Genomic DNA, 25,305 nt, shown 5'->3' on the forward strand with positions numbered 1-25,305 from the left:
CATGAAAATAGGCAGTATATGGAAGCTAACTCCAAAGTTCAGGTTCTTGGTAAAACTCATACTTTAAATTTAATTAGTGCCCTAGGGGAACATGAAGGCCAGAGTCAACTCTGAGGACTGAAGTAACCAGCTTTTGGAGTTGACCTTCCTAACAATGTGTGAAACCACTACTGTGATTTCAAAGTCTCATTAAGCATTAAATATAGGGCAAGCCAGAAGTGATTTTGCAGTAAATAGAAATGTTCATCCATTTAAATAATCAGACTGTAGTCTCATTACAGCTGTATTGCATGAAGCATTATTTGTAGAGAAGACTTCTTAATCATCCACTTCAGTCAAATTTATAGGGAAACCAGCTTTAGTGAGTTAATTTCAAAGAATAACATGTTTGGTTTTGGATTATTCTTTCACAGCTGAAAAGAAAATCAAAGTGTTTTGAAAATTACTCTGAAAGAACAGAAAATTATAAACAACATAGAGTGAATGACTAGTAACTGCCCATTTGCAAAAAAGAGGAAAACAAGATTTGCAAAACATAGCCTGCCTCCAAATAAGAGAAACTGGTGCACAGATACAGCCCTCTACCCCTCCTATCCCATAGGAATCAGACACCAAAATCTTTAAGGAACAAATTCTCAGACTTTCAGACCTTCCAGATGTAGCATTTTACCCAAAGAGCCTTTTACCCAAGTGACAGTGTTGACACTGTGAATGAGAGATGGCAAATATCCTTTTAACTCTCTCTGTGATCTTCTGTGTTGCTGTAAACAATATACCTAATAATAGAGAAAATGAAGTCTTTGATGCTCTTACTGACTGGAGGGAGGGGTTTGGGTGACTGATGTAGCATGTTAGATATTTTGACATTAGTATGTATAGATCTGTAGTCTTAAAAAGAGATCTATTTGTTTTCTAAACAGTGCAAGCCAGGGACTGCAATCCAAACAAAATGGTATTGTTCTTCTGGCCACAGGCTCATCTGGGAGTTCATGAAATGGGTGTTGGCCTATGCCTAATGCCTGTTGCCTTTCTGACATGCCACACCATGAAGAGACTGGCTCTGTGATTCAAATGACTTCTTGTTAGGTATCTGAGACTGTCTGAAGACTGGGAAAGCCACTCCCCCCTCAAGGGTAAGTGCTCCAGCATGCAGCTGGCACCATGGCCCTACGTGTTCTGGTTGATAGATATTTTTCTTGTACTGTTTGGGACAAAGAGACCAGGCACAGTACTTGAGGTGAGGTCCTAAGCAGAGAGAGGTTGTGCCTTTCTGAAGTCTTTTCCAATATGAATTTTTACAGGATCTAATGAAGTGATTGGCTAGTAGGTCCTAAAGGTAAAAGCTGGTAAGGCTGCAGGAGGTAATAGACTTCATGTGAGTGTAGGTGGGCTGTGTAGGGTGATTGGGTGGGTAAAGATGAAAAGATGAGGGGTGTTAATTGTTGAGGCAACAAGGGAGAAGTCAAAATAAAAAATGGGAGAAAACTCACCTCCAGAGGTTCAGTTAAAGGGTCCAAGGTTTTACTAGAAATCTACAAATGGAGCTGATGAAGTGATTAAGTTTGAAAGAAAATTCCTGAAACAGAACCTGGTGGTTTTAGGTATAAGACAGTGTAAGAACTTGCCATCTCTTTTCTATCATTATTGCTTAATAAATCATTAAAACATTGAGAAAAATAAATGGATGCAAAAATGCCTGTAGGTTTCTTTGTTTCTGGGCATTCTATAGTGTGGCAGTGCCTGGCAAAAATCTTTTCTTCTTTTCTTGGCTGAGAAAGGAACACGAAATTGCAAAGGGGAGAGCAACAAATGAATCCTTCTGCTCCTCTGAGCTGGAGATCAAGCTTGTCACATCAGACTGCAGCCTAAGACTCAGGATATTTTGTATTTTCCTAAAGCTCCAGTCTGTAGAACCCAGAAGTGAGCCTTCATGATTTTAGTGAACACCTAGAAAAAATAGAGGATATTTCAAGGTTTACTAGAAAGCAAATACTGCCAAACCTCTGTTTCATAGATTTTTTTATTCCTTACTCCTAGAGTAGTTGGTCAAACTGTCCACCATAACTGTGTTTCTACCTCCTGGAATGATGGAATACACAGTTCGGACAAACCTGTGGTGAACATGGGACATGTTGTCTCCTGGTTTTAAGCTCTCTTTTTACCTGGTGACAGTGAGGAGTTGTGGACACACCTTTGTGCATTACTCTCCTGGGAATTTATTGCTGAGGAGAGCAGATGAGTAACGTGGCATGTCCCAGGTTTGAAGGGTCATTAGTGCAGCAACCTCCATGTACTGATTTCAATGATGAATGTGTTCGACTTGAGTCATACAAAATCTACTTTAAAAATTCATATTTCCTTTTTCCTCCTGCTCCCGGTGGCTCAGTGTACTCTTTGAAAAATGACTCACTTCTCTCCAAGACCACTTGATATTCAAACAGCTAAACTGCTGCTTTTTACCAATGGTTTATTGAAAGATTTCCCTCTGGCCTTGCCCTCTTTTGGGCAGACACCTTTTCTGCCTTGCCTTGCAGATGCATTTATGCGTTGAATCAGAGAGCCCAAGCAAAAGGTTTTGAGATAATTCTTGTCAAGCAGCAGAGGTGAACTTTAGGGTGACAGCAAATTCAGGCCAGGAAGCAAAAGCCCTGTTCTGCAGAGGGTGACATGTCCTGGGTCAGCCCAAGCAAGGTGCAGCTGTCTCTTCATGCCGTGTGTGCAGCAAAACCACCCAGCTGAAGGAAAAGCATGCTGATACAGTACAGCTGATGGCACTGGAGGGGGTGGGTATTTTGTCTTCTTTGGGTTATATTGTTGTTCTAAATAGATGTGTAGGCAATTTTTATATTCTAAACAGTGACAGCTGGAGACAAAAAGCTGCTATGAGTATGTCTGAGAGCTAGTGTGAAAAAGCTGTGATCACACAAAGAAAATTTTATGCCTTCTTACTCCACAGAACAGTTAGGAGTGGACAAGTTTTATGCTGAACACAAATATTCATAGGTTTTGCTGTCTTTCCTGCAATACCACTATCTACAGTTGCTTCTGGAAAATATTCTAGATGTATGGCACGGAGGTTAAATTTTAACTAAGCTCTTTCTTTCATGATATAGCTGTTCTCTTTATCATTTATATCTTGAGTAAGTATTGATGAATGTTCACATTTGCAGTGAAATTCAGAGGCAAAGACAGTTTCATCTTGGTTTTGCAATGACCATATCTGAGCAGAGACTATTAATATTGATCATCACAATCTAATTCAAAGCAGAGAGCAAAATGCAGGGATGTTAAAGCCTTGGGCAATTGTCATAATTTACTGTTAAGGAGAAAACTTTATGGTTAGCTGCCTGGATTAAAAATCTCTAAGACTTTCCCACAGGAAAGTTTTATTAAAGGCATGTGGTATAGTTAAATGTGGTTATACAACACTCCCTCCTCACATATATAGTTACATGTATATATAAGTATCTGTAAAATCAAATTTCCTTACTCCAGTTAAATGGCATTTTACATAATTTGAAAAAGAAAAAAAAATAATCTTTAAAATACCATATAATTCTTTGTATCACTTATGTTGTATTTTTATAATATCTTCTGTTTCATTCAGCTCAACCAAATGCTTTCTCCTCCCAAAAAATCCCCCAAACCAAATCCAGAAGGACCAGTCAGCTTCACTCATTCCTGTCATCATGCCTGTGTGGAAATATTTATCCAGTCATAATCAGTTTTGCACCATGGCAATATTTAACTCAGCTTGAGAAAACCGGTTTGATGTTCTCAACACCAGTTTGGTGCTGTGAGCTGGGGTGAGGCTTGCCTTGCTGCCTGGGTATCTCTTTGGTGTGCTCAGCTGGCCTGTGAGACAGGGACTGTCCCAGGAGAGGGAACACAGGTTTCCCTGCTGCCACATCCTGGAGTGTGGCGGTGCTCAGCCTGGACTGTGGTGTGTGGCCATGAGTTCTGTCAGGGCCATGCAAGCTGGAGCTGATGCCAGCCCAGTGAGCCTGTAAATGGTCTGGGAGAGGGGCACAGGGCACAAGTTCTTTGCTCTCTCCCTGAGGTGGCACTGTGAGTCCTGCAGGGCTTTGCTCATAGCTGGGGCATGCACAGGACCCCTGTTTGTGAGGATCAAGGATCTGTTTACGCATCATTGTGTGCTTGGTGAGGTAGAAAGAGAGGTATGACTTCTGCAGTTCAGGCAGGGATGCCCAGGTTAAATATCAGCTTAAAGAGGAGCACAGCCAGAGCCCTGGGGACTGCAGTGGGGCTGTGGATGTGACCACAGAATAGCTGCATTTGTCTCCTGGCAAAAGCAAGTTCTGTGCCACAGGTGGTCATGTCCAGCTGGCTGTCCTCTGGGAATACACACTTCACCTATAGGTGTATGTGCACAACACTTTAGGCAAGTGTAGGTGGTGACAAAGTTACACTCTTTAGCTTGCTACAGGCTGGCAGAGTTACACTGTACCGACATGCTGAGAAACGCTGAAAACCAGGCCTCGCATATCCTTTTCATAGATACTAAATCTCCCTGGTTTGCAGGCTGCAACTTGGGCGGACTTCTTTTCAACAAAAAGCTATATATTTAAGCACAGACAGGAGTTTTTCTTTCGTGTGTGAATTTTTTTTTCCTCTACAAAGCCATGGAAAATTGTAGCATGGAGATGGCAATTTAGCTGGATAAATTTTAATTTTTCTGTATGTAGTATGCCAGCAGGTTAGATTTAGGATCCAAGGATCTGGAATCTCATGTTTTATTCCCAGCCATGCAATTGACTTGTGCTCTAACTTAAGGTGAGTAGGTTTTGCCTTAATTTTTTACTTTTTTGTTTTTTGTTGCATCACCAGGAGCAGGATACAACCTCACAGAGCTTAATTATCATTTGTAAAACATTTCAAGGTTTTTAGATGAAGACAGGAGTCATTCTGTATGATAATCTTGATGTCTAATTGCCAGGCTCAGGGATTGCCAACCTTCTGTGTGCAGAACAGGCACTTGGACAATGGTATCAAGCTGATAAACAGTCTGCTTCGTTCCCTTCTCTCCCCACCTCAGCCACCTGCATCCACCTCCAGTTTCCTCTCTTGTGCTGATCATGTTAAAGCACTAGCTGTATTGATTTTAGAGCAAACAGAATTGATTTTAGAGTAAATCTCCTAGAGATTGCAGGAGAGATTCAGAGTCCATTTAAATGACTAGGGACCCCTGGTATGCTTCATTAGATCCAGGGTGAGCAGGGGCAACATCTGCAGCATAGTAATAACCAGATCAAAGCTCCTGCTATGTTAATACACAAGACCATGTTGAAAAGTGAATGCAGATGGACCTGATCCCATCCATTCACCAGTTTCTTTATTGCTTAGTAATTTGGGTGTATTTATTTTCTCATTACAGGCATGGGTGATATGGCTGATAGCTGTTGTGTGATATGATAACTGTGTCTGTGTCACATTCTTGAATTTTAGATCTGAGAAAAATACCCAGTAGTTCTAATGAGAACAGAATTCAACTCCATTTAGAGAAAGAAAATACTCTGGATTGCAAGGCTAGAATGTCCTTAGTAAAGGAATTTCCTGCTGTAAAAACAAAACAAAACAAAACAAAAAAACCAAGCAGAAACAATTATGGAGAAGTGGCACAAAAATTAAAGTATCTGAGTTTGTTATCAAGGAATGCTGATATCTGGGTTTGGTTTCTTTTCTTGCAGATAGCCCATAACAAAGCCCAGCTATACATTGCTGGAATAACAGTGGAACATCAGCATCTGTGGAAAAACTTGTAAACAGAGGACAGTCACTGGGAAGTTTGGAAAAAAATCACTATAACATTCATCTCTTGTGGAGCATAGTGTGACTATGAATATGATACACATCTGTTGTGCAGCCATTCATCAGGGAAGCTAAAAAGGTCTCATTACTTTAGGAAAAAAAGAGAAAGAGGGCAGGTAACATATTTACTTAAAATTTTAGCATGTTCTTGTTCAACACTTCTGCAGGAGCACCACAATGGTAAGAGCTTTATAAGTGCAGGTACTTCATAGATGTATTCTTCTACTTATGCACCGCAGGCTTTCTAATACAATCTAGTGTTTCCCAGAGCTGTTGGTAACTGCAGAGTGAGTGTGAACTGGGTTGTTTCTAACAGGATTTTTACATTAGGTTCTCTTTATACCTCTGGAGTTCAGAGTTGATTCTGGCTTTTGAGGTTTGTTTATTCCTCTTAGCATTGCTCTGCATTGTTTTGACTTTCTGTATTCCAAATTAGTATTTCAATAAGCTATGTTTCATCTGGGTGCTCCTTATAACTGGCTCTGTAAGTCACTCATGTCTCTAGACCCATACCTTGGTCTAGAGCCTAGGAGCCATTAGAACAGGAGCCATTAGCACAAACAGCCCTCAGCTAGCCCAGCAGGTGGGGAAATGACCTTGGCAGGCAGACCAGCACAAGGGCACTGTGTGCAGGGCAGAGCCTCCAGCCCAGCTGGCAATCCCCAGCTCACCCCAAGAAGCACATGGGTGCAGGCCCACAAAGAGGAATTGGTTAAAAGTTTAAAATTAATAATTCAGCACTCCTTTGATTTGTTTTAACTACTGCAGAGTGTGTGTCCTGCCACATTACTTCAACCTTGGAATGAAGTACAAATAGATGTGATTCAGACTCTAAATATTTAAAGCCAGAATCTAATCTTAGATACATTGTGTGTGCTGTCATCTCAAAAATCAGCTAAAGAGAGACAATGATGGACAGCACAGATTGAAATTAAATTTAAGTTCTGTATTAAAACACTTGCCCTGCTAGTTCACATGAATGATTAACCACAAAGGAACTTATGTCAGTGACAGCAGTGCTCAAGTGTTCTTTGTCGTCACTGTCTTTGTTAACTTAAGAAAAGAATAGTACAAAACCACCTGACAGAAAAAGGACGTCACCTCCCCTTTCTTCCTATTTTCTTAAAGAAATGAAGCTAAACCATTAACTTTTTCCAGTTAAATGGCAAACAAAACATTTCTAATCTTCCTTTCGCTGAAAAGAAAGATAAAATCACAACCATAACTTAAATCAAAAGCTGTGATGATCCTTGGGCAGTTGCAGGCTCTTACTATAGATAGGCAGGTCAAAGCAATCAGCATATGAATCTTCACACACAGCCAGCAAAGCCATAACTTGACACAGCTCTCTATCGAATATTATTGTAAGAGGACTAAGCACACCAGGGCATGACCCTATTACATACCAAACCTGTAGCTCCAAAATAACACAAAACCTAGATGGATGATCTCATCTCCAGCAGTAATGTGCCAGAATACAAATAGAGGATTGTCACGGCTTCAAGTGCACAAGGAAACAAAATAAGGCCACGTTAAAATAAAGGGTGGAATATACATTGAGAGCTGAGCAGAAGAAACTGCTGCTGCTGAAAATGATGGCAGTCTTTCTATTCCCTTTGCTGGACATTAAGGCCTCATTATGGGACTTTTGGATATCATAACTGTATAGCAGCCTCACAAGACAAACTTTAGTCCATTGAAAGAAGCAATGAGGCTAAAGATCCACACCAAGCAAGTGAGCTGTGTGAATCTAGCCTTGTTTAAAGGTAAAATGATGTTAATATCCATGTCACTTTCTAGTTGAGGGCTAGCATAGTGCAGCCTCCAGTCTAGGGTAGAGTGCTGCAGACTTTAGGTGGAGTTCAGACCAACCTAGGCCAAAAGTCGCCAAAAGGCCACTGATACATCAGAGGTCAATGTATGCACATCAGAAGTGAATAGTAATGTATGTGTAGGGTACATTATTAACAAAACAAGTGTGTTTTACCTTAGAAAGATAGAAATGTTTTGTGTTTCAGTAAGGCTGTCTGCTCTAGCACAAAAAAATCCACTTCTATAATTTTCCAGTGTGCTGAGCCTGGGAGGGTCTGAGTGCCCATGGGGTGCTTTGGGGATGAAAAGTGCATGATTAATCCAGGCAGTGATTGTTTCCTTCCTTTCAGAGGAATGTAGCATTGAGGTTCAGAAAGTGCCACTGAAACACAAGGTAAAAACCCACACGAAGAAGGATCACGTGAAGGAAGATGAGGACAGCAGCCAGACTCACGATAATAGTATTCCAAATAACATCCTGGAGGCAGTTTCACAATTGTGAGCACTGCCATGGACCTAGATGTAGCTGCAGGAAACATGGATTTGGGTTTGTTTTAAATCCCATGAATTGGCGTCCAGGCTCTGCAACTAGCAAGTATGATCTCTTACTGAATAGGAGCATAGCCACAGGAGAGAAAAGATTAAGGGAATCAAAGGAATACATTTTTTCATTTCACTCCTTTCTTATTACAGTAGATTAAAAGAAAAAAGTGAGTTTTGTTCAACATTCAATTTTGAGGACAATTAAATAAGCCAAAAACATTGTTCAGAATTAGAGCACTGAATAAAGGATTTCAAAAACACAGTGTGGGGTTCATGGTGGGACTTTTATTTCCTTTTAAGATGAGCCATATACAGCTGTATGAGATCTATTGTCCTCTGTCCCACTGAGGAAATAGTTTCTTTCTAAAGTGTCCAATCTGGTAAGACACATAGGTACTTTAAAAGCTTAAAAAAAGAAGGAAAGCACTCAAACTCTCTTCTGGTTCAAATGGCAATTATCTGAGAAGCAGCAAAGAAACAGGAATACATGAGTAAATGAAATAGCTTTTGATGGCCTGGCTATGAATGACAGTAGGATTTGTCCCCTTTGGTAATGACATGCAGCAGCAAGCAGTATGCATCGGCAAGACAGAAGTCAGCCCTGACTGTCTGGTACAACAGCAGTGATCTTTCACAGCATAGATGGTTATTACAAGCCTGCTCAGGGGAAACCACTTTCTTCTCTAATGGGTGGAGGAATGTTCCTTGATACTGAGGCAAAAGGGGACATAATTTAAAGAAAACTAAACCTTTGAAAGCTTCCTTGTAACTGTGGTTCTGGAAAGTCTCTTTTCCTTCTGTTCTGCAGGAACTGTCAAACACCAAGAATTCCACCATCATTTTTGGGCCCCATCAAGACAAAGGCTAACAAAAGAGGGAGGCTAAAAGACCAACTCTAGTTTACAATTCCACCTTTCAAACTCATCATCAACTGAAGGAGGGTTTTTCAAAATAAAAAAACCCCACAGACTAAGTATGTAGGGTCTGAGAAATAAAAACCACTGATCATTATAGCTTGTGTTCTGCTGTCATTCATTCTTCAGGGAATCCTGTGCTCCAGGCAGATCTGGCAAAACAGACAACCAAGAGAAGAACTTTGTGTGATGGAGAACATGGAATGCTTCAGGTACAGAGTTTGATTGTACTGAGCTTGGAATGAGGGATAAAAGCAAGTCACAAGGGCAACAGTGCTTACATTTCCAGTGCATCAACTCTATTGACTCAAAGTGCCAAATTTCAACTTATCTGAGTGTAAGGCAGAATAACATAGGACTCAAGTCAATGGTTGGTAGAAAAATGGCAGGTAGACATTCTCCTTTAAAGCTCTGAAGATGACTGTCTCACTGCTCTGAATGGTATCTCTAGACAGAGATAAAAAGGAAAAAAAAAACTGAAACAATTTCCCCTGTAAGTTTTTTCTAAGAAAGGACAACAGACTTGGGAAAAGTCTTAAGGAATCTTTGCTCAAGATCAAATTCTTTAGAAAGGAACTCCTCAGAGAACTGTTACACCACATGCTTAAGTGCATTTGGGAACCCTGACTAGAACCATTATCAGGCTAAATAGAGGCATTTGAACTCTATGAAGCATGTAAATGAGGGGTTTTCCTATCAGATTCAGAGACTGGGTTTTTTTAGGCCATGTAGGTACATATCTACTGATAGGGCTGGAGTATCTGGAACAATGAAGTACTGGTCACAAAAACTCATCAGTGCTGGTAAGTCCAGGACAGCTGAATTTCAAGCTCAGAGCCATTTTAAGTCATTATGCAGCTGACTAAAAATCTTCCCATGTTATGACAGTTTGTGATTTTGTGAATTCCAGTTGGAATTTCTGAATTCCCTGTATGGTTTTGTTTATAGTGATGGCTCTGTTTATTTTCAAAAGGTTACCAGAAAGGCCAACTTTAGAGTGCGTGTAAATACAGTTCAGACTCAGCGGGCTAAGAAATGTGTCCAACACAGCAGGGTGAAGAAGGGAGAGGGTCAAGTAGGGTGTAACAGAGAAGTCATCTTCAGGAGACATTATGAATGCCTCACATATGTGAGACAGCTGAGGTGAGATAGCTTTGTGAGAGCAGCAAAAAGATCAAGTAAGGGGTCAGAGGGAAACCTGGCACTAAGGAATAGACAGTGAATTTCTGGTCAGAGACAAAAAAAAACCCATTCCTGTTCAGTTGGGTGAGTTACTACATTTCAAACAAGCAGGTGCAGGGACCTTGTCCCATCATAAGACATCTCTATTTGGCATGGTGAGGAGGCAAGCAAAACCTCGGAGAGACTGCTGTCAGTAATGAGATTGAGACCTGCTGGCAGTGGTCAAATGCCTGTATCAGCCTCTGATCTAGGTCTCAGAGATGTCCACGCAAAGTGACTTTGCTCACAGCTGCTGCTATGGAGTAAAGTGATTCCTATTTGGGAGAAAGAAGGTTCTTATGCTTTAAGAAGTACCCCTTAGAGGAGCTGCAGAAGGGGTGAAAAGGAGCAAGACCCCCAGTGAGCTTTTATCTTGTAGATGAACCAGATGTCAGGAGCAGCAGAAAACAAATGACGAGAACGAAGGTTTGAAGAATCAGATTGCTAAAATGTAATGAAAACTGGAACCAAAAACTAGGCCTGGACAAAAGAGCACCAGAGGGGAAAAACAAGCAATGGAGGACCTTAGCCAAAAGGGGACATAATAAAATAAACAAGCTCAGTTCTTCAATTTAAATTTCAACTTTGAGCTTTCAGGATAGGGGACTTGAAGAAATTGAAGAACTGGCATTAGGTTTCTTTGTAGCTGTGCAGTTGCTCACAGTTATCTGCCTCTGTGTTCCTGGCAGACAGCACTGCAGCACCAATAGCCCTCAAATTTCCCAGGATGTGAGAAAAGGGTACCAAGAATGACTGATGGATCCATCATGAACTCGCACATGCCAGCAGACACGTGTCTCATGTGGCCTCACAGGTAGGATCCGGATAGAGCACTGCTGCATCCCACAGCTGCAGCCTGCAACTGCTCTGTGTCAAGTCACTGCTGATGGGGGACATATAATGTTCCCTCTGAAAGCCCTATTTGCTCAAGCAGGGCTTTCTGGTCTCTCTGGAGAGATGCTGCTGAACCTGTATTTTAATTGGTTTTCAAGTCCCAAGATACATCAGGCAAGAGCTCACTCTGGTATTTTGCACTACATCCTTGCTTCTCCAGAGTACTGTCATTTTTCAGAGCAAATGCCAATAAAAAGGGCATGATGTCAGGCATTCCATCTGCAGGATGTGCCGCACTCCTCCATTCCCAACCACAGACTGATGGACGCTGCTGCTCCATCACTCCCGGAGGAAGCATTACAGATCCTCTCAACACCCATCCCCCCAGTTTCAGTAAAGATCCGCTGACACTTGGTGGAAAAAAACAACATTGTATTTGATTTACAATTAACAGGATTTACAAATAATGAAAAAGAAACAGATTAGCCATGAAATTAGGATGTCTTTGTTGATGACAGAATAACTGGCAAAGCACCTTCCTGTAGAAGTCATATAGCTCAGTCCTAAACAGTATAAAATAACTTACAGCCCAGGCAGGTTCAGGAATGATTATAGACAAATGCAAGAAGTCGAGTACAAAAAACCAAAAAAAACCACTCACAGCCTACTGGGCAGGAAACCAGTTCTGGTGAGGCTTTTGATTTTCAGAAACCGAAGGAAAGGCCCACTGACAAATACCAGGAAAATTTCAAAATGGGAGAAAAAAAAAATACCAACAGACAGTAAAAGTCAGTGTGTGACAACCTACCAGGCAGGGAGAGCGGGCGGCAGACACTGCATTAGCTTGCTGAGAGTCAGCAGAGTCCCAGTGCTTGGCAGGACAATGAATGAAGGAGTACAGATGGCAGCACTTCATTAAAATGCTACTTTACTGCCAAAAACTTGCAAGACAAAGAGAAGTAAAGTTCTCTGATGTGCAATACAGCAATTTAAGAAGACGTACCTAACTTTTTGATTTGTACGAAGCTTACCTATATTGTAAACACACACTTTCTGACAAGTTATTTCAATTTTCTTTGCTATGGATTATAGTGTGTATTCAATCAAATGCAGCATTCCAAGGCTCAAAACTGACCGAGTGGTTTTCAATAGATGGGTATATGATTTTTCCAATATCATACTAGTATTTTACATCACAGATACAATAAAAACAAGTGATGGTATTTCTAGGACAGTTCCAAGATTCAAATAAAAAATCATCAGAACCATTCTAAAATAGGATATTATACATAATCAAATCATGTTAAACAGCACACTCTCGGCAAGCAGCTAATTACAAGCATTCTGCTGGTCATGTTTTTCACACAAAAGTCATTCAATAGCACATAAATACTTATTTTTCTGATCTGCTTCTTTTTACAAAACCATTCATCAGATTCACAGAATTAGTACAAGTAAGGCACATTAGCATATATCATAAAACTCACAATAATAACAAAGAGTTTTAAAGTTTTAAGGACTAATTCCTTCTTTGCAGTGACTTCTGAACCGAACAAGACTTCATCAGTAGAACTCTTCTACACATTACTCTTATTTCTCTCACAGTCAACTGTGGTGGGTGCAATACTGTGCATCACCATTGAGATAAAGAATTAAATTTAGAACCATGTGTGGTAGCAAAACCCATTTTTACATCTTGCAGAGAAATTGGATGCTTTATTCACTATGTTCATTATAAGCACAGACCAAACTTCAGAGCTCTATGGAAGTCAAATTCCAGTTATCAAAATAAAAGGGGATATTGCATGTGTCTCTGAGTATGTTATTGTTTTCCTAGTACAAATATTGCTTAAGGTAGAAAGGATGCTATAATATTGAATTTACTTGCATAATGAATCCTAAATGCTGATGTCTCAGATTCTACTAAATCAAAAGAACTATAGGTTTTTCTTCTTCCACCCCCCACCCTGCCCCCAACCAAAGGACTCTCTTTCCCACAGAAGATTCATTTACACACAACACAGCTTTTAATTAGAAGCATAATTTACAGTAAAAATTCTTTACATTACACCTCTGCTATCAAAAAACCATGAAATCTTTCATTTAAAGTTGTAATTATACATTAAAAAATAGAACACTATTTCCTTAACAGGAAGAATGAATTTGAACATCTTCAGATCAGATTTCTTTATTGCGGCTTTTGAGTCAAAGGTCAGTCACTTTATTCTCTAGCGCAGCTGCTATTTGCTGTAAACGGAAGGCAAGCTGCATTTTTTGTGCAGCTGGATCCTCTTCAAGTGCATTTATAATCTGGAAGATATAAACACAGAAAGTTTAGAATAATTTAGCTTAAAATGTATGACATAGTTCTGAGACCAAGTGTTTGATACTACTTTGGTTTTAAAGAGTCTTTTGTTTTCACTCTGTACCAAAGTCCATCTATTAGGCCCCATGTTCTAATTTTTCACAAAGACAGTAAAAATGATTGTCTCTGTTACTTTATCTAAGTTGCTGTAATGTTTCCCATTATGTTGTGATACAAGCAAATTAATAGGTAGTACTTTATCTTGTAAAATATTACATTCCAAAATGGAGCAGGCAGCGGAAGAATTTCCTTAGAGCTATTTAAGAAACAGTGCTTTTACTTACAGTGCACCCTACAAGGCTTAAGGGTCATTTACCATCAGTAATTATATCCCACCCCCATGAGCTTTAGTTATGAGAAGCTCCTGGGTGGTCCATGCAGAGGCATATGGTAGGACAGCGCAAGGTCTCCTGTGTCTGTACGCAATATGAGGAATAAAGCCAGCAGCTCCCTTTTGGCTCTTGCCAAGAAGTACCAAGACTCTGGCCCAGCACAACATAGTTCAGGAAAGCAAAGAGCTCCTCAGAGGAGCCCCCAGCATCCTGCAGCTTCTGCTGTACAGAATATATATAAGAGGATATGATTCTTAAGACACGAGGGATTTGAAAACCAGAGCCAGTAAAGGTCAGCTGTTATGAGAAGGCTTTTCTTCAAATAGAGTTTTTTAGGGCTTCCCAGATCAAATTCAAAAGGTTTTGAAAGATTTTCATTTTCACCATCCTTTAGGAAAACTTTCCCACCAGCTATTAGATTTCTCCATTAGAAAAATGTGTTACATGACAAAACCATTCCTTTTCTAGAACTGGCTTTATTAATATAAGTCTGACAGTGTAATCAAGCAGAAACCTTTAGCACTGTTTAAATACTATAGAAACTTGCAAGTACAAGGACTGGAAAAATGGAATTTGCCTGTCACTACCTGTGGTTCTTATTACTTCTTGAACATCACTGATAATGGAGATTAATGCAGTCAGAATCAATCTAGCCAATAATTTCACTTTGAAGGGCTGGTATAGCGTTTGCATTCCAAAACTGGAGCAAATTTGTTTAGAAATAATTATTTTAATGAATTTGTTTTTAAAGTGTGAATGTATTTTTACTAGACAGACTCAATAAACACTTATTGCAGTATTTAAACTGGGCCTAATTTAATTTTATATTGTTTCCTTAATTTAAACAATTGTATCTAGCTGTAACTCCTCAAATCTAGACTAAATAATTAATGATTATCTCTACTGGTGAATATATCCTTCATATAAATGTGGACAATTAGAATGTACCCATTCAGTCATTGTCAAGCCCTGCAGAGATGCAGAAGGTACAGCACATGCTGGGAACTACTGTGTCAGTAATAAAGACAAGGGCAGCTGCAAAATGTTCCAATTTATGCAAATTAAAACATTTTCATGGAAAATAAATAGGCTTGATTAATTTTACTGGATGGTTCTTGACAGAATATCTCCACAATTCTGGATTAGCAGCCTTTTCATCAGATGCACCTCATTGTTACACAGTGATGTACATGGAAGGGAAGAGCCACTGATGAAGTCCCACAGGCTGGTGACTCTGCCTGAGGTGTGGACGAATCAGGGATTTTCAGTTCATCTGTCATTCAGGGTCCCCGGGTGTTTGTGTAAGAGGTCAAATGATGGACACATTTGGGAAGGTGCTGAAAGCCAGCTTAGCACTGGGGATGAGGGGTGAGGGAATGCCAAGGGGTTGGCCTACATTCCTCTGTCTGTTTCTCCCACTGGCCATCACTGCAAGACTTCTCAGGGTGATTTGATTTTCCCTGCTTGCATCTGCTTAAAAGCTGCAACAGGCTGGCTGCTCCTGTATAAAGCAGCTGCAGTGAAGGATGTGACTCACTGTCTTTAGTGCTAAATGTAAGTGAAAACATCAACTGTGCTGAGAGGTGCAAGACTAACCGAATAAAGCTCACATGTGCTGTGCTCCTTTTTGATTCGGCATCTGTTCTTACTTGCTTTAATTCTGAGAGTTCTCTGGAGGCATTCATTTCCATGGAAACCTTTGAATAAAAGTTTCCTTCTCTCTTTTTGTTTTCAGATTAAGTTTGGAGAGCCATAGCCACAGCCCAACTATTCTGGGATATTCTTTGTCCCCCTTTCCACAGGGTGTGAAAAACCTAAAAAACTTTTTAAACTGAAGCTGTGAGCCTGCTTTTGAATCAGGCTACATTCAACAGTCATTCTACTTTGGTTTACCTTAGGCAGGCACTTCACTTGGCATGGCAAAACAGGGATGGTATCATGCATGGAAGTTTAAAGAGCTTTTAATTTGAACTAATAAAAAGGACATGGCTCCAATTCCTACAAACGAAACAGGTTTAACGGATTGTTCCTAATAAAAAGCACACTGTCTTGAAACTTGATATAACACGACTTTTTGCTTGGTGGCGTTCTTATATACTTATTAGGATGGTAGAACTGAAGAGAAATGATTTTAAAATCTATTTCTCTTTCAGAGCTTGTTAAACTATAGCTACCAAAACCAGATAGCCATAATGAAATTGTTCATTTATAAGGACATTCTCTTGACCAGCATCATTGCCAAGCAGGGTATATAACTGCAAGGTTTTTGTTCAGCATTGCTTTTACCTGATCAGTCAGTGAAATCCAAAAGTCACTCCTTTAGACTAATGTTAGCCTTCATAATATTTTACCATTGATATTAAAGCATGAAGACAAAAGCCAAAACTTACCTCATCATAGTATTTGTTAGTGTACTGGTAGAGTTGGTGTAGAGCCACAAGCGTGTTTAAGGAATCAGTATGTGCCTGTTAACACAAGCAGGCAGCAAACATGTCAATATAGGATCACATACAGCTGAAAGTTATGCACATGCACAACTGTTGGGTACAATTGACAAGATTTCCAAATGCAAGCTCTGTGTTTAATTTTGTTAAATGACACTTGGGGCAGAGAAAAGGAGTGATAAAACTTTTGTTTGGTGTTTTTTACTCCAAGACTTTCCCTCTGGTAATTTTCCAGCCTGCCCACAACTCTTAACATTGGAGATGGAAGATATTTTGAACTCTGAACATCAAACCACAGGCTACAGCTCAAACATCTGTTAACAGCATGGGTGTGAAAAGCTTAAGTATTTACTCAGTACAATCTACATATTGTTGAGATATTAAGCATTGGGTCTGACACAGTCATCACGGGTGTTTGAAATCCTTTCTCCAGCTCTTTTTACGGCCTGGAAATTATTTGCACCCCACTACAGCAAAGGTGAAATTCATCAATATCATGAGCACACGTACATTTGGAAAAAGCCACCTGCATCAGGAAGATAGAAAGGTGTAGGGGTGTATGGTGAGAAGAGAGAGAGAGAGGGAGAGAGAGAGAAAAGACTTCAAATGAAGCAGGAAATAACCCTTCCATTACCTCATCTTCCCCCTGCCCCCACGCATATGACTTATTTAGTGAATGTGCTCTACCTGTCTGAACAGATGTTCTTCATTCAAATGTGTAGGATTCGAGTCTCTAGTTACGCCTTTAGTCTTTTAAGTTAGTTAAGAAAATGAAGAATTGCAAAATATTGCTACTGGCATAAATGATTACCCAAGGGATAAAGCAGCAGAGAAACATCCATCTTCCCTTGCTCTATAAAAGTCACTTCTAGAGCTGGTCAAAATTTGCAGTGTTCAATCACTCCTTCCATATTAATTCTTATCATAATTTATAATGAAAATAGAAAGGAAGAACAGATCCTGCTGGTGTTAAAATATTATATTGAATTTACTTTTAATCACCAAGTGTTCTAATTTTATATGCATCTCAATTTATGTAATAAATAAAGTGAACTGTAAAATGAAATGTCACTGCAGATGAGTTTTGTAGTGAATGACTGAAAATAGAAATGCTCTCATGAGGATGTTGATCTGCAAAATGTTAGGTCCTAAGGGTACTGAAATAAACAAACCACAAAAAATTCCCCAAACATCCTCCTTACGCTAGAACTCTTCAACTAAATTAAGCGAATGAGCAAACCAGCTGGTAAGTACACTGCCTTCTTGCTCAAGCTAAACAACATCTTTAGGACTGGTGAGGGCCTCTCCTGGTTCTCCAAGTTAAAGAGTGCTACAAAGGCAAGAGCCTGCTTGAGCTGAGCTGCAGAACAGACAGGCTCTTTCAAGACTGAAGCAAGTTTTGTAATGACTGTTCCACTCATCTCCAATTGCAGTCCCAGATAGCAACCACCCCACTCTGCCCTTTCCAAATAACCTACAATGCAAAAACTGCCACTGAGCAAACACATGATGAACTTCTCCCATGTAGCATAAAGCAGAAACAGTGTCCCTGTATAGACAGTTCTAAAATATGCTACACTCAAAATATACACCTCATATTTAGTTTCTGGAATCTAATTTTTCCAGTGGTAGCACTGTGAATTCAATCTCTACTCATTATCAGTATGATAAACAATAAATGATAATGCTAAAAATCCTCTATATGCTGTAGAGAGAAAGCACAGTTCAAGAGTGCTATAATTTTTCCACAATGGATGTAAAAAATCCAAACGCTGTGCTCTATTCCCTGCATAACTCAGATAGATTAGTGACATTAAGGATTCTTGATTCCATTCAATAATCAACATTTCAAAGGTCTAACAGGCACAACTAGGAGTATTTCAGAGATTTATGAAATAACTCGTCTGATATTTGCACACACAAAAAACCCCATTTGTTGAGATAGAAAGATAAGACAACAAAAACCAGTGCTACACTTGGCTCCAATTTCTCAGCAAGAAAATGGATTATATTCTTACCCTAGAAATTTCTGCTAGATGGGTATTCATGTCTTGGTCACTCACTGGCACCATCTGACGAATACCTTTGTAGTAACTGCAAGAGATTTAGAAAGATTTTCAGTGAGGTAAAAGAAAGGACGTCTGTCTGGTAATTCTGCCATTATTTCAAACATGTTTCCTTGCTAACACAGGAGATATTCTACCACAACAGACCAATGCTTCCTCAATAATCCTGCCCTCCAACATTAGCACTTTTGCAGTAGAGGCAAATCATACCTGATTGTACAGGAATGTACCACAGGAAAAAAATCTATAATTGCAGATAATGATTATTTTAGGTCTTAAAACTGGCAAGAGTTTTGTTCTGTGGCATCTCTTCCATGATATTAACAGAATTTCCAATTAGTAAATGAATAAAGTGAGACAGAATAGAAAAAATATGTTTCTGAAAATGTATTCAGGACTTGGTCTCTACTGAGTTATGGAAGTGCAGCAATCTAGATCGTGTGGGTAGCAAGTATGACTGCAGAAAACAGCACCATATTTTCTCCTGAATAAATCTATTCATCTGTCTGTATAGACAAGAATATACACTGGGTCATAATGGAGCTCCATTTCAACTCTGCCAATGCCACCACCATGGGGATCTTTAAACATTTGGGTGTAAAATTATTAATATCTGACAGCTGAATTTGACTATATCAGCCTTCCGTTTTCCTCTTACACAGGCTTAAAATCTTAACAACAGAATAACCATGAAAGGAGTTGATACTTACTCTTCCACCATTTTCTTATAGTTAGAGATTTCTTTCGCATAAAGTAATTTATTACTTGGAGAATCCTGAAAAATTTAGAATACAGAAAAATGTTACTTATGAACACTTCTAGGAAGCAAAAGAAAGTCAAGAATGTAAGATTAAGCCTTTATATTCACATACACTTGAGTTTTACAGCTATTAACATTGGGATACTTATTAACATTGGTGGGATTATTTAATAAAAAGATGATGTTTACACATGGCATTACTGCTGAGTTTTACAAATGTATCTATGCAAGGTGATAGTAAACTATATGGTGAACCTGACATAATCAGTTCTTAAACATGCTTTTCATAAAAGCAGTTGCTATTTTCTCCTTTTTTCAATAGTATCAATTGTCAGACTACACAGAAATACTGACAGTTCACCAACCTGTTAAGTGGTGAAATGTTAACTTCATTATAAAACTAAAAAGAAACGATCAAGGCTGTATCTCCTCAGAGAATGGGTATTGTCTGTGAGGATGCCCTTTGTCTCGTCAGGCATGAGCACAGTCAGGATGTAGAATGCAAATTACTTACTCTGCTTAATTTGTGCTCTGTTCTTGTGCAAGCATCCATGAAAGTCTGTGCAATGACTGACAAGGAAGCATCCACTACTTCATGAACGTGAACATCAAAGATGAAATGAGGATTTTTCAGTATGTTTACCCAGAATCTAAGAGGCAAGCTGCAAAACAAGGAAAAAGATAAATAATCCTTTTTACACAATAAATATTCTACAACAAGAAAATCACATGGAATTGAGTATGGGCTTTGCATTTTGCTCTCCTCATAATAGTGATGTTTAATTTTATATTTCAACATTTATACGAGCTTGTCTGGGTTCCATGCCTGAAAACCATCTCTTTACATTTCTCAGAAAAACTCACATGAGAAGGATCTTGAGTACCCCAAAAGAGCAAGGAAGGATGCATGTGTGATCGAGAAACTATCAAGTAGCATGTGTTAGATTTTGTGATTTGACAGGTAAATCTAGTCCCATTTGCCTCTTGCTTTCCTCTTCTCTGAGGAAAGACAAAAAGTAAAACGTGGTAAATCTGCCAGTGACAATCCCATAGGTAAACCGGATTAATTTTTTGCTGCTTCTAGGCTTACAGGGAATCTTTTTCATCACACAAACATATTATCTCAAGTAAAATGATTCTGAGGATTATAAATGAAATTTACTTTGATTTGTGTTAAGAGTGCTAGTATATACCTGGGTATTATACTCTTATTTCTCTGTAATACAAGTATGACTCTGCTCATACTGTACCTGTTCGTTTTCCAGATGTGAATGGTATCTTCATCCTTGATGTCGTGTTTTTCTGCTTGCTCATCAAGAAAGTCAAAGAAGTACTTCACAGCTGGTGGCACCACATGGTTTGAGTTGAGCACACTATGAAAGAAGTCATCTACAAACTGCTGAAGTGTCCCCTAAAAGCAAATTTTAAAAAATTGGTTACATTCGTGCTACAAGCTAAACTCAGCATCTTTCATTCCTATGCACATAATCCAGCTGCGTCACTGATGGCCTTTATTCTGAGTGCTAGGAGTGACAAAAAGCAAACAATTTCTTAGAGCAGTGACTTTGTAAACTGCCAACACAGTAAAGGCCTTCTAGAGCACAATTTTATGTTCTAGACTCAGAGGTTGTGACCTCACCAGAGGTCCTATGGTTTGCACAGAAAGGCGTGCCTTCTGCTTGACAGAAGAAGCAGAAATTGGTTGCTACATTTACCCATTTAGGGTTGTGCACATAAATAATTTTTTGCCACTTTTTAATGGTTTTGCAGCCTCCCACATCCAGTTTCTCTCACACCAGAGCACTGCAATATTTAGAAAGAGACTGAGAGGAAGAAGTACCAGTGAGCATTTGCCCTTTTTGTTTAAGGGCAAGCACATGGGTCTTATCAGACACCCAGTCTGAGTCAGCTTCATGAGATCCATGGAACCCAAGGAATGAAGTGTCCAGAAGGGCTGGGCTCTTTGATTCCTGCATCTCCCTGGATCTTAGTAATGGCAACCTCAGAGACTGTCCCCTTGTTTTGGGGAGGACCCTGTTGAGGCTACATAGAATTCATCCCCAGTCAACTGATTTGCTCTACAGACACATTTGAAGGGCTGTGTCCTCTTTCCAACCATGACTCCAGCTGACAGCCTCCAAACAGGGAAGGGACCCAGATGGCAAGGAGCTCTAAGACATTCTACTGTCAGCCAGAACACACAAGTCCCAGGTTGAAGGGGTAGCTGTGACCTCAGCTGTAACACCTCACCAACACTTTATGAGTCAGTAAAGCTCCAGACTGGTAATAATCTATAAAATGGATATTGGGAATACAAAACAGTGGCTTTATTAACAGAAAAAAGGGATGCAAGCATCTTTTTGGCTCTTCATCATAAGTCTACGTCACCCATCCGAAGAGTTTCCTTTATATCCACTTCCATGCTCGGACAAGTGGCCTTAGCTGGAGCCAGACTGACTTAATTTTCACAAAAGAAGCCTGGCTTTGTGGCCATTAAATACAGTGTATTGTATTAAATGCATTATATATATTATATTAAATACATTATTCTAAATTCTTTCTATAAGGAGAAATGTATCAAAAAATTATTTTGCTCATTATCAGATCTTCAGTACAGGCACTCTAAAATAATAAAATATTAAAATATTCTAAAAGGACTATTATTATTTGGAAACTTTTTTGGGAGTTTTACTGGAAAATTGGTCACATACAAGAACAGGGAAATATAAGGCTCTGTAGGAGTTTATAAAGCATTCGGTTCAAAAGAAAACCCAACAAAGTATTATCTAAACAGGCAACACAGAGCAGAATATCCATCTTTGTCTTGCAAGGAAAATCCTTCTTTAACGATCGCGTAATCATGGTTCTCAGCTTTGATCAGGAGCTGTACTTTATCACTTTCCCAGTAATGTTCCTCAGGGCATATTAATTACTTGAAGCCTTGAACACCGGCTTGTATGTACATGACACATATTCCAAATCGCAGCCAAACTCATGACTGATATTTGCATCTATTTCCTCAGTTGTATCTCAAAATCTGTAGAAATAAGGTGTAACTACAGCACATCTGAACCTTACCTTCACAGAAAGAAGTCTGGTCAGGTAGATTTCTGTTATAGCTTTGGTCCTCTCTTTTTCTTTCACACTGCCCCGCTTTGATTTACCTTCATCCATTTCATCCACTGGCCGGACTAGATGCCAGACCTTATTTTCATCTTCCAGGAGTGCATGCCCTAGAAACAGTAATTACAGTAATTATAAAAACCACCCAACCCCAAAACAGCAACACTAAATTTTCTCTGGAGAGAAAGTTCCTTCCAGTGGAGTAAGTGTGGAGGGAGCAGTGGGGTAAGGCCAGTTTCAAGCTGGAGGGAGCAGAGTGAGTAGCATGACAGAGGGAGCAGTCAGGTACTGTCTGTTGTTGGGGGTTTCCATGGTGAGCAGTAGCACTTCTTTTCTTCTATCTGCTGTCATTAGTTTTCTTTTCTGACCTCATTGTTGTTTCCAGTAAATTGTTGTTATCTCAACCCACAATTTTTACATTTGTGTCTCCCATTGTCCTCTCCATCTCACTGCAGGGGAGGGGGAGGTGGAAGGGGAAGTGAGCAAGCAGTGCTTGGAGTGGTAGAAAACTAAATTGGAGAATACCATTCCTAAATCACAACATCATGTAAACACTGTATGTGTATGTTTTGAGGTTCACACAATCAAGTTCTTTACTTCTTTGTGAATTCTTGAAAACATGATCAAGTTATAGAATCCTAGCTAGGTCTGACCCCATTGCCACCACAGAAATACCAATTGCAGTCTACTCCTGGTACAAACTTTTTTTTTAGATAACACTATTACAATTCATGTTTACCCCAGTTGCTGAGGTCGAAGTATGGTACCTCAATTCAAACCTTCCTTTTATCAGCATTTGATAAGCACTACTTTGTTGCTGAGTGGAGGAAAAATACATCCCTTCATTGAGATGACATGAACTCCAACAGCCAGATGTAATGACTGAAGCAAATTTATATCCATTATAATAAGATTTTTTAAATATTTGTTTGTCAGTATTCATAGTTTACACCAGAGGGAGGGACTCCCATCAATAACTCCTGTTTGTGTTCCAATAAACAGAAAGAGGAGTAAGAACTTGGGTGATAGTGACAGCTGGTCTGGTTACAGTGCCTCCCTGTGCTACCTGGGGCTTGGCCATGCACCTGGTCCCAGGGCTTGGATCAACGACCACACAGTGAATAAAAGCAGTCTTACATTTCAGCATCAACATTATTGTCCAGACAAACTCTATGCCTAAGGATCTTCTGTTATAAACAGTTCTAAAAGACATGATACCTTTGTTTTAACTTGCCATTAATATTTCTTGAAAAGGGTTTCTGTGTCACTTTAAAATCTCCTGGTTTTGTTTGTTCTTCCTTTGATTCCTGAACTTTTGCATCCACTTGGCATAGTCCCTAAAATCAATGGCACTTTTCCAGTGGAAATTATTGAATCAGCACATTTAAAATCATTGACATCTTAAAAATATGAAAGTTATTTTTATGATAAAAACTGTAATTCAGCCCCACCGTACAAATTATTTTGCATTCTGCCAAGTTTTATGCCTTAATATACACCTCTAACATAACTGAATCCCAGTTACAGCGCAAAATATCAGTTTTTAGTTGCATTAACTTTGACCATAATAGTTTATTAACTAAGTTCCTCAACAGCTACATTGAATTCCCCAGCTTGCATGTACATTCAATATTTTACATCACAGGGGAAAATAACATTTAAGAGTAATCTGGCTAAGCCAACATTTTTGCTTGAATCTACTTTATATATTCTCAAGAAAAGCATTAGTTATGCAGTCTTCTGGGACATTTACTTATTTTTAACAAGGTAGGGAAGAAATATAAATCCCACATTAAATCACATTGTCCTATGAGAGTCCTTAATTCAACTTGGAAGTTCATGTGAATGAAGTCAGAAAAAATAAAAGCTATCACTTTATTTTGAAGCAGTTGTGATTTCACAATAGATGCCATTCATGGCAATCATCTGCCAGTACAGTAAGAATCATTGCTGGGCATGAAGTATGGAATGTCTTTTGCAATCCCTGTTATTTACTTTTTATTTACTTACTGTTATTTACTATTTATTTAACCTTATTATGTCAGTTGTTAGGTACTCTCCTTCTTCCTCCTTTGAGTTAAAGGAATTTAATCTCTCTTTGCCCTCCTGATGTAAAATGGTCTCAAGTTTAACTTTGGACAGGAGAGGAAGCAGCTAAAGGGGTTTCCACTGAGATTACTGGCTCTTACATGCAGCTGAGATTGTTTTGTGCTTGTTTAGCAGCAGCAGAATTGGCTACAAGTGGAATACTAGTTATTTCATAGGAAAGTAAGGATTAAGAGGCTACAGCTCAACCAGATGAACTTCTGCAACCTGAAGATCCCACTTCATTGCTATAAATAGCAGGAAGAAAGAGGAAGAGAAATTCAGAACATGGACCAACAAAACATGTTAGCAATATTGTTGCTAAGAGAAAATAACAGCTCTGTGAGATAATATTTTCCTCAGTGGGAAAGTAGGAAATGAAGAAAATAAAAGATAAATAAAACCTCCTTTTTATCTTTTTAGTCACACCAAGCATCAAACTGTAAGCAGGAAGAAGATTGTGTCCAGGGGGTGAAATGCTTCCCCCTGAGCTCTTTGTCTTGGCCTTTGGGCATTCTTTGGCCAATGTAAAATAATTATTGGGGTATTGGGGAGGATGTTAATGGAATAAATAGACTGTGCTGACTAATTATAGTGATAGGAACCATGATGTAAACATCAGGCAATGCAGCCCCTTTCCCCTTGTGTGACCTGCAGCAAATTATCTTCCTTCCAGTCTCCTCTACCATGAATACTGCTCCATGGAGATGAAGGAAGGGCTGTCCTAATAGATCTGCTAATTAGTATTTCTGATCTGCAGCCCTGTTTATTTTTATTCAGAATTAAAACAGGAAAAAACCAAAAAAACCAAAAAAAGAACCCAAACCAAATATTAGGAAAAAACACCCCAAATAACAGAATGTGTTGTTTTGGTTTATAGTTCAGTACAGAAATACTAGTATGAAATCACTGGAACCATTCTCCTTCTTAATACAAATTAGTAACTGCATTTATTGTCTCCAGAAGTGTAAGATGCT

The 25,305-nt window shown here is 39.2% G+C and overlaps 1 protein-coding gene and 1 long non-coding RNA gene across 10 annotated transcripts in view; one reads left to right on the plus strand and one right to left on the minus strand.

Annotated features, from left to right (window-relative positions):
- The window catches only part of LOC111922984 (uncharacterized), a 25,296-nt gene extending 13,718 nt beyond the window's left edge, over positions 1 to 11,578 (plus strand). The window contains exons 7-10 of the long non-coding RNA XR_002860858.2: positions 974 to 1,133; positions 5,709 to 5,945; positions 7,992 to 9,310; positions 11,009 to 11,578. This is a non-coding gene — a long non-coding RNA (uncharacterized LOC111922984). The remainder of the gene's footprint in view (positions 1 to 973; positions 1,134 to 5,708; positions 5,946 to 7,991; positions 9,311 to 11,008) is intronic.
- Positions 11,569 to 25,305, minus strand: part of PLXNB2 (plexin B2) — a 248,422-nt gene continuing 234,685 nt past the window's right edge. For all 9 annotated transcript variants that reach the window (XM_086886939.1, XM_086886943.1, XM_086886941.1 and 6 more), the window contains 7 exons: positions 22,199 to 22,353; positions 20,371 to 20,531; positions 19,635 to 19,782; positions 19,071 to 19,135; positions 18,313 to 18,388; positions 16,241 to 16,315; positions 11,569 to 13,463 (listed from right to left, as the gene is read on the minus strand). In XM_086886939.1, the coding sequence (XP_086743065.1) occupies positions 13,359 to 13,463; positions 16,241 to 16,315; positions 18,313 to 18,388; positions 19,071 to 19,135; positions 19,635 to 19,782; positions 20,371 to 20,531; positions 22,199 to 22,353 (785 nt within the window). In that variant the 3' untranslated portion in view covers positions 11,569 to 13,358. The remainder of the gene's footprint in view (positions 13,464 to 16,240; positions 16,316 to 18,312; positions 18,389 to 19,070; positions 19,136 to 19,634; positions 19,783 to 20,370; positions 20,532 to 22,198; positions 22,354 to 25,305) is intronic.

This window comes from Cyanistes caeruleus, chromosome 4 (assembly GCF_971803275.1).
Source record: "Cyanistes caeruleus chromosome 4, bCyaCae1.hap1.1, whole genome shotgun sequence".
Classification (NCBI taxonomy): Eukaryota; Metazoa; Chordata; class Aves; order Passeriformes; family Paridae; genus Cyanistes; species Cyanistes caeruleus.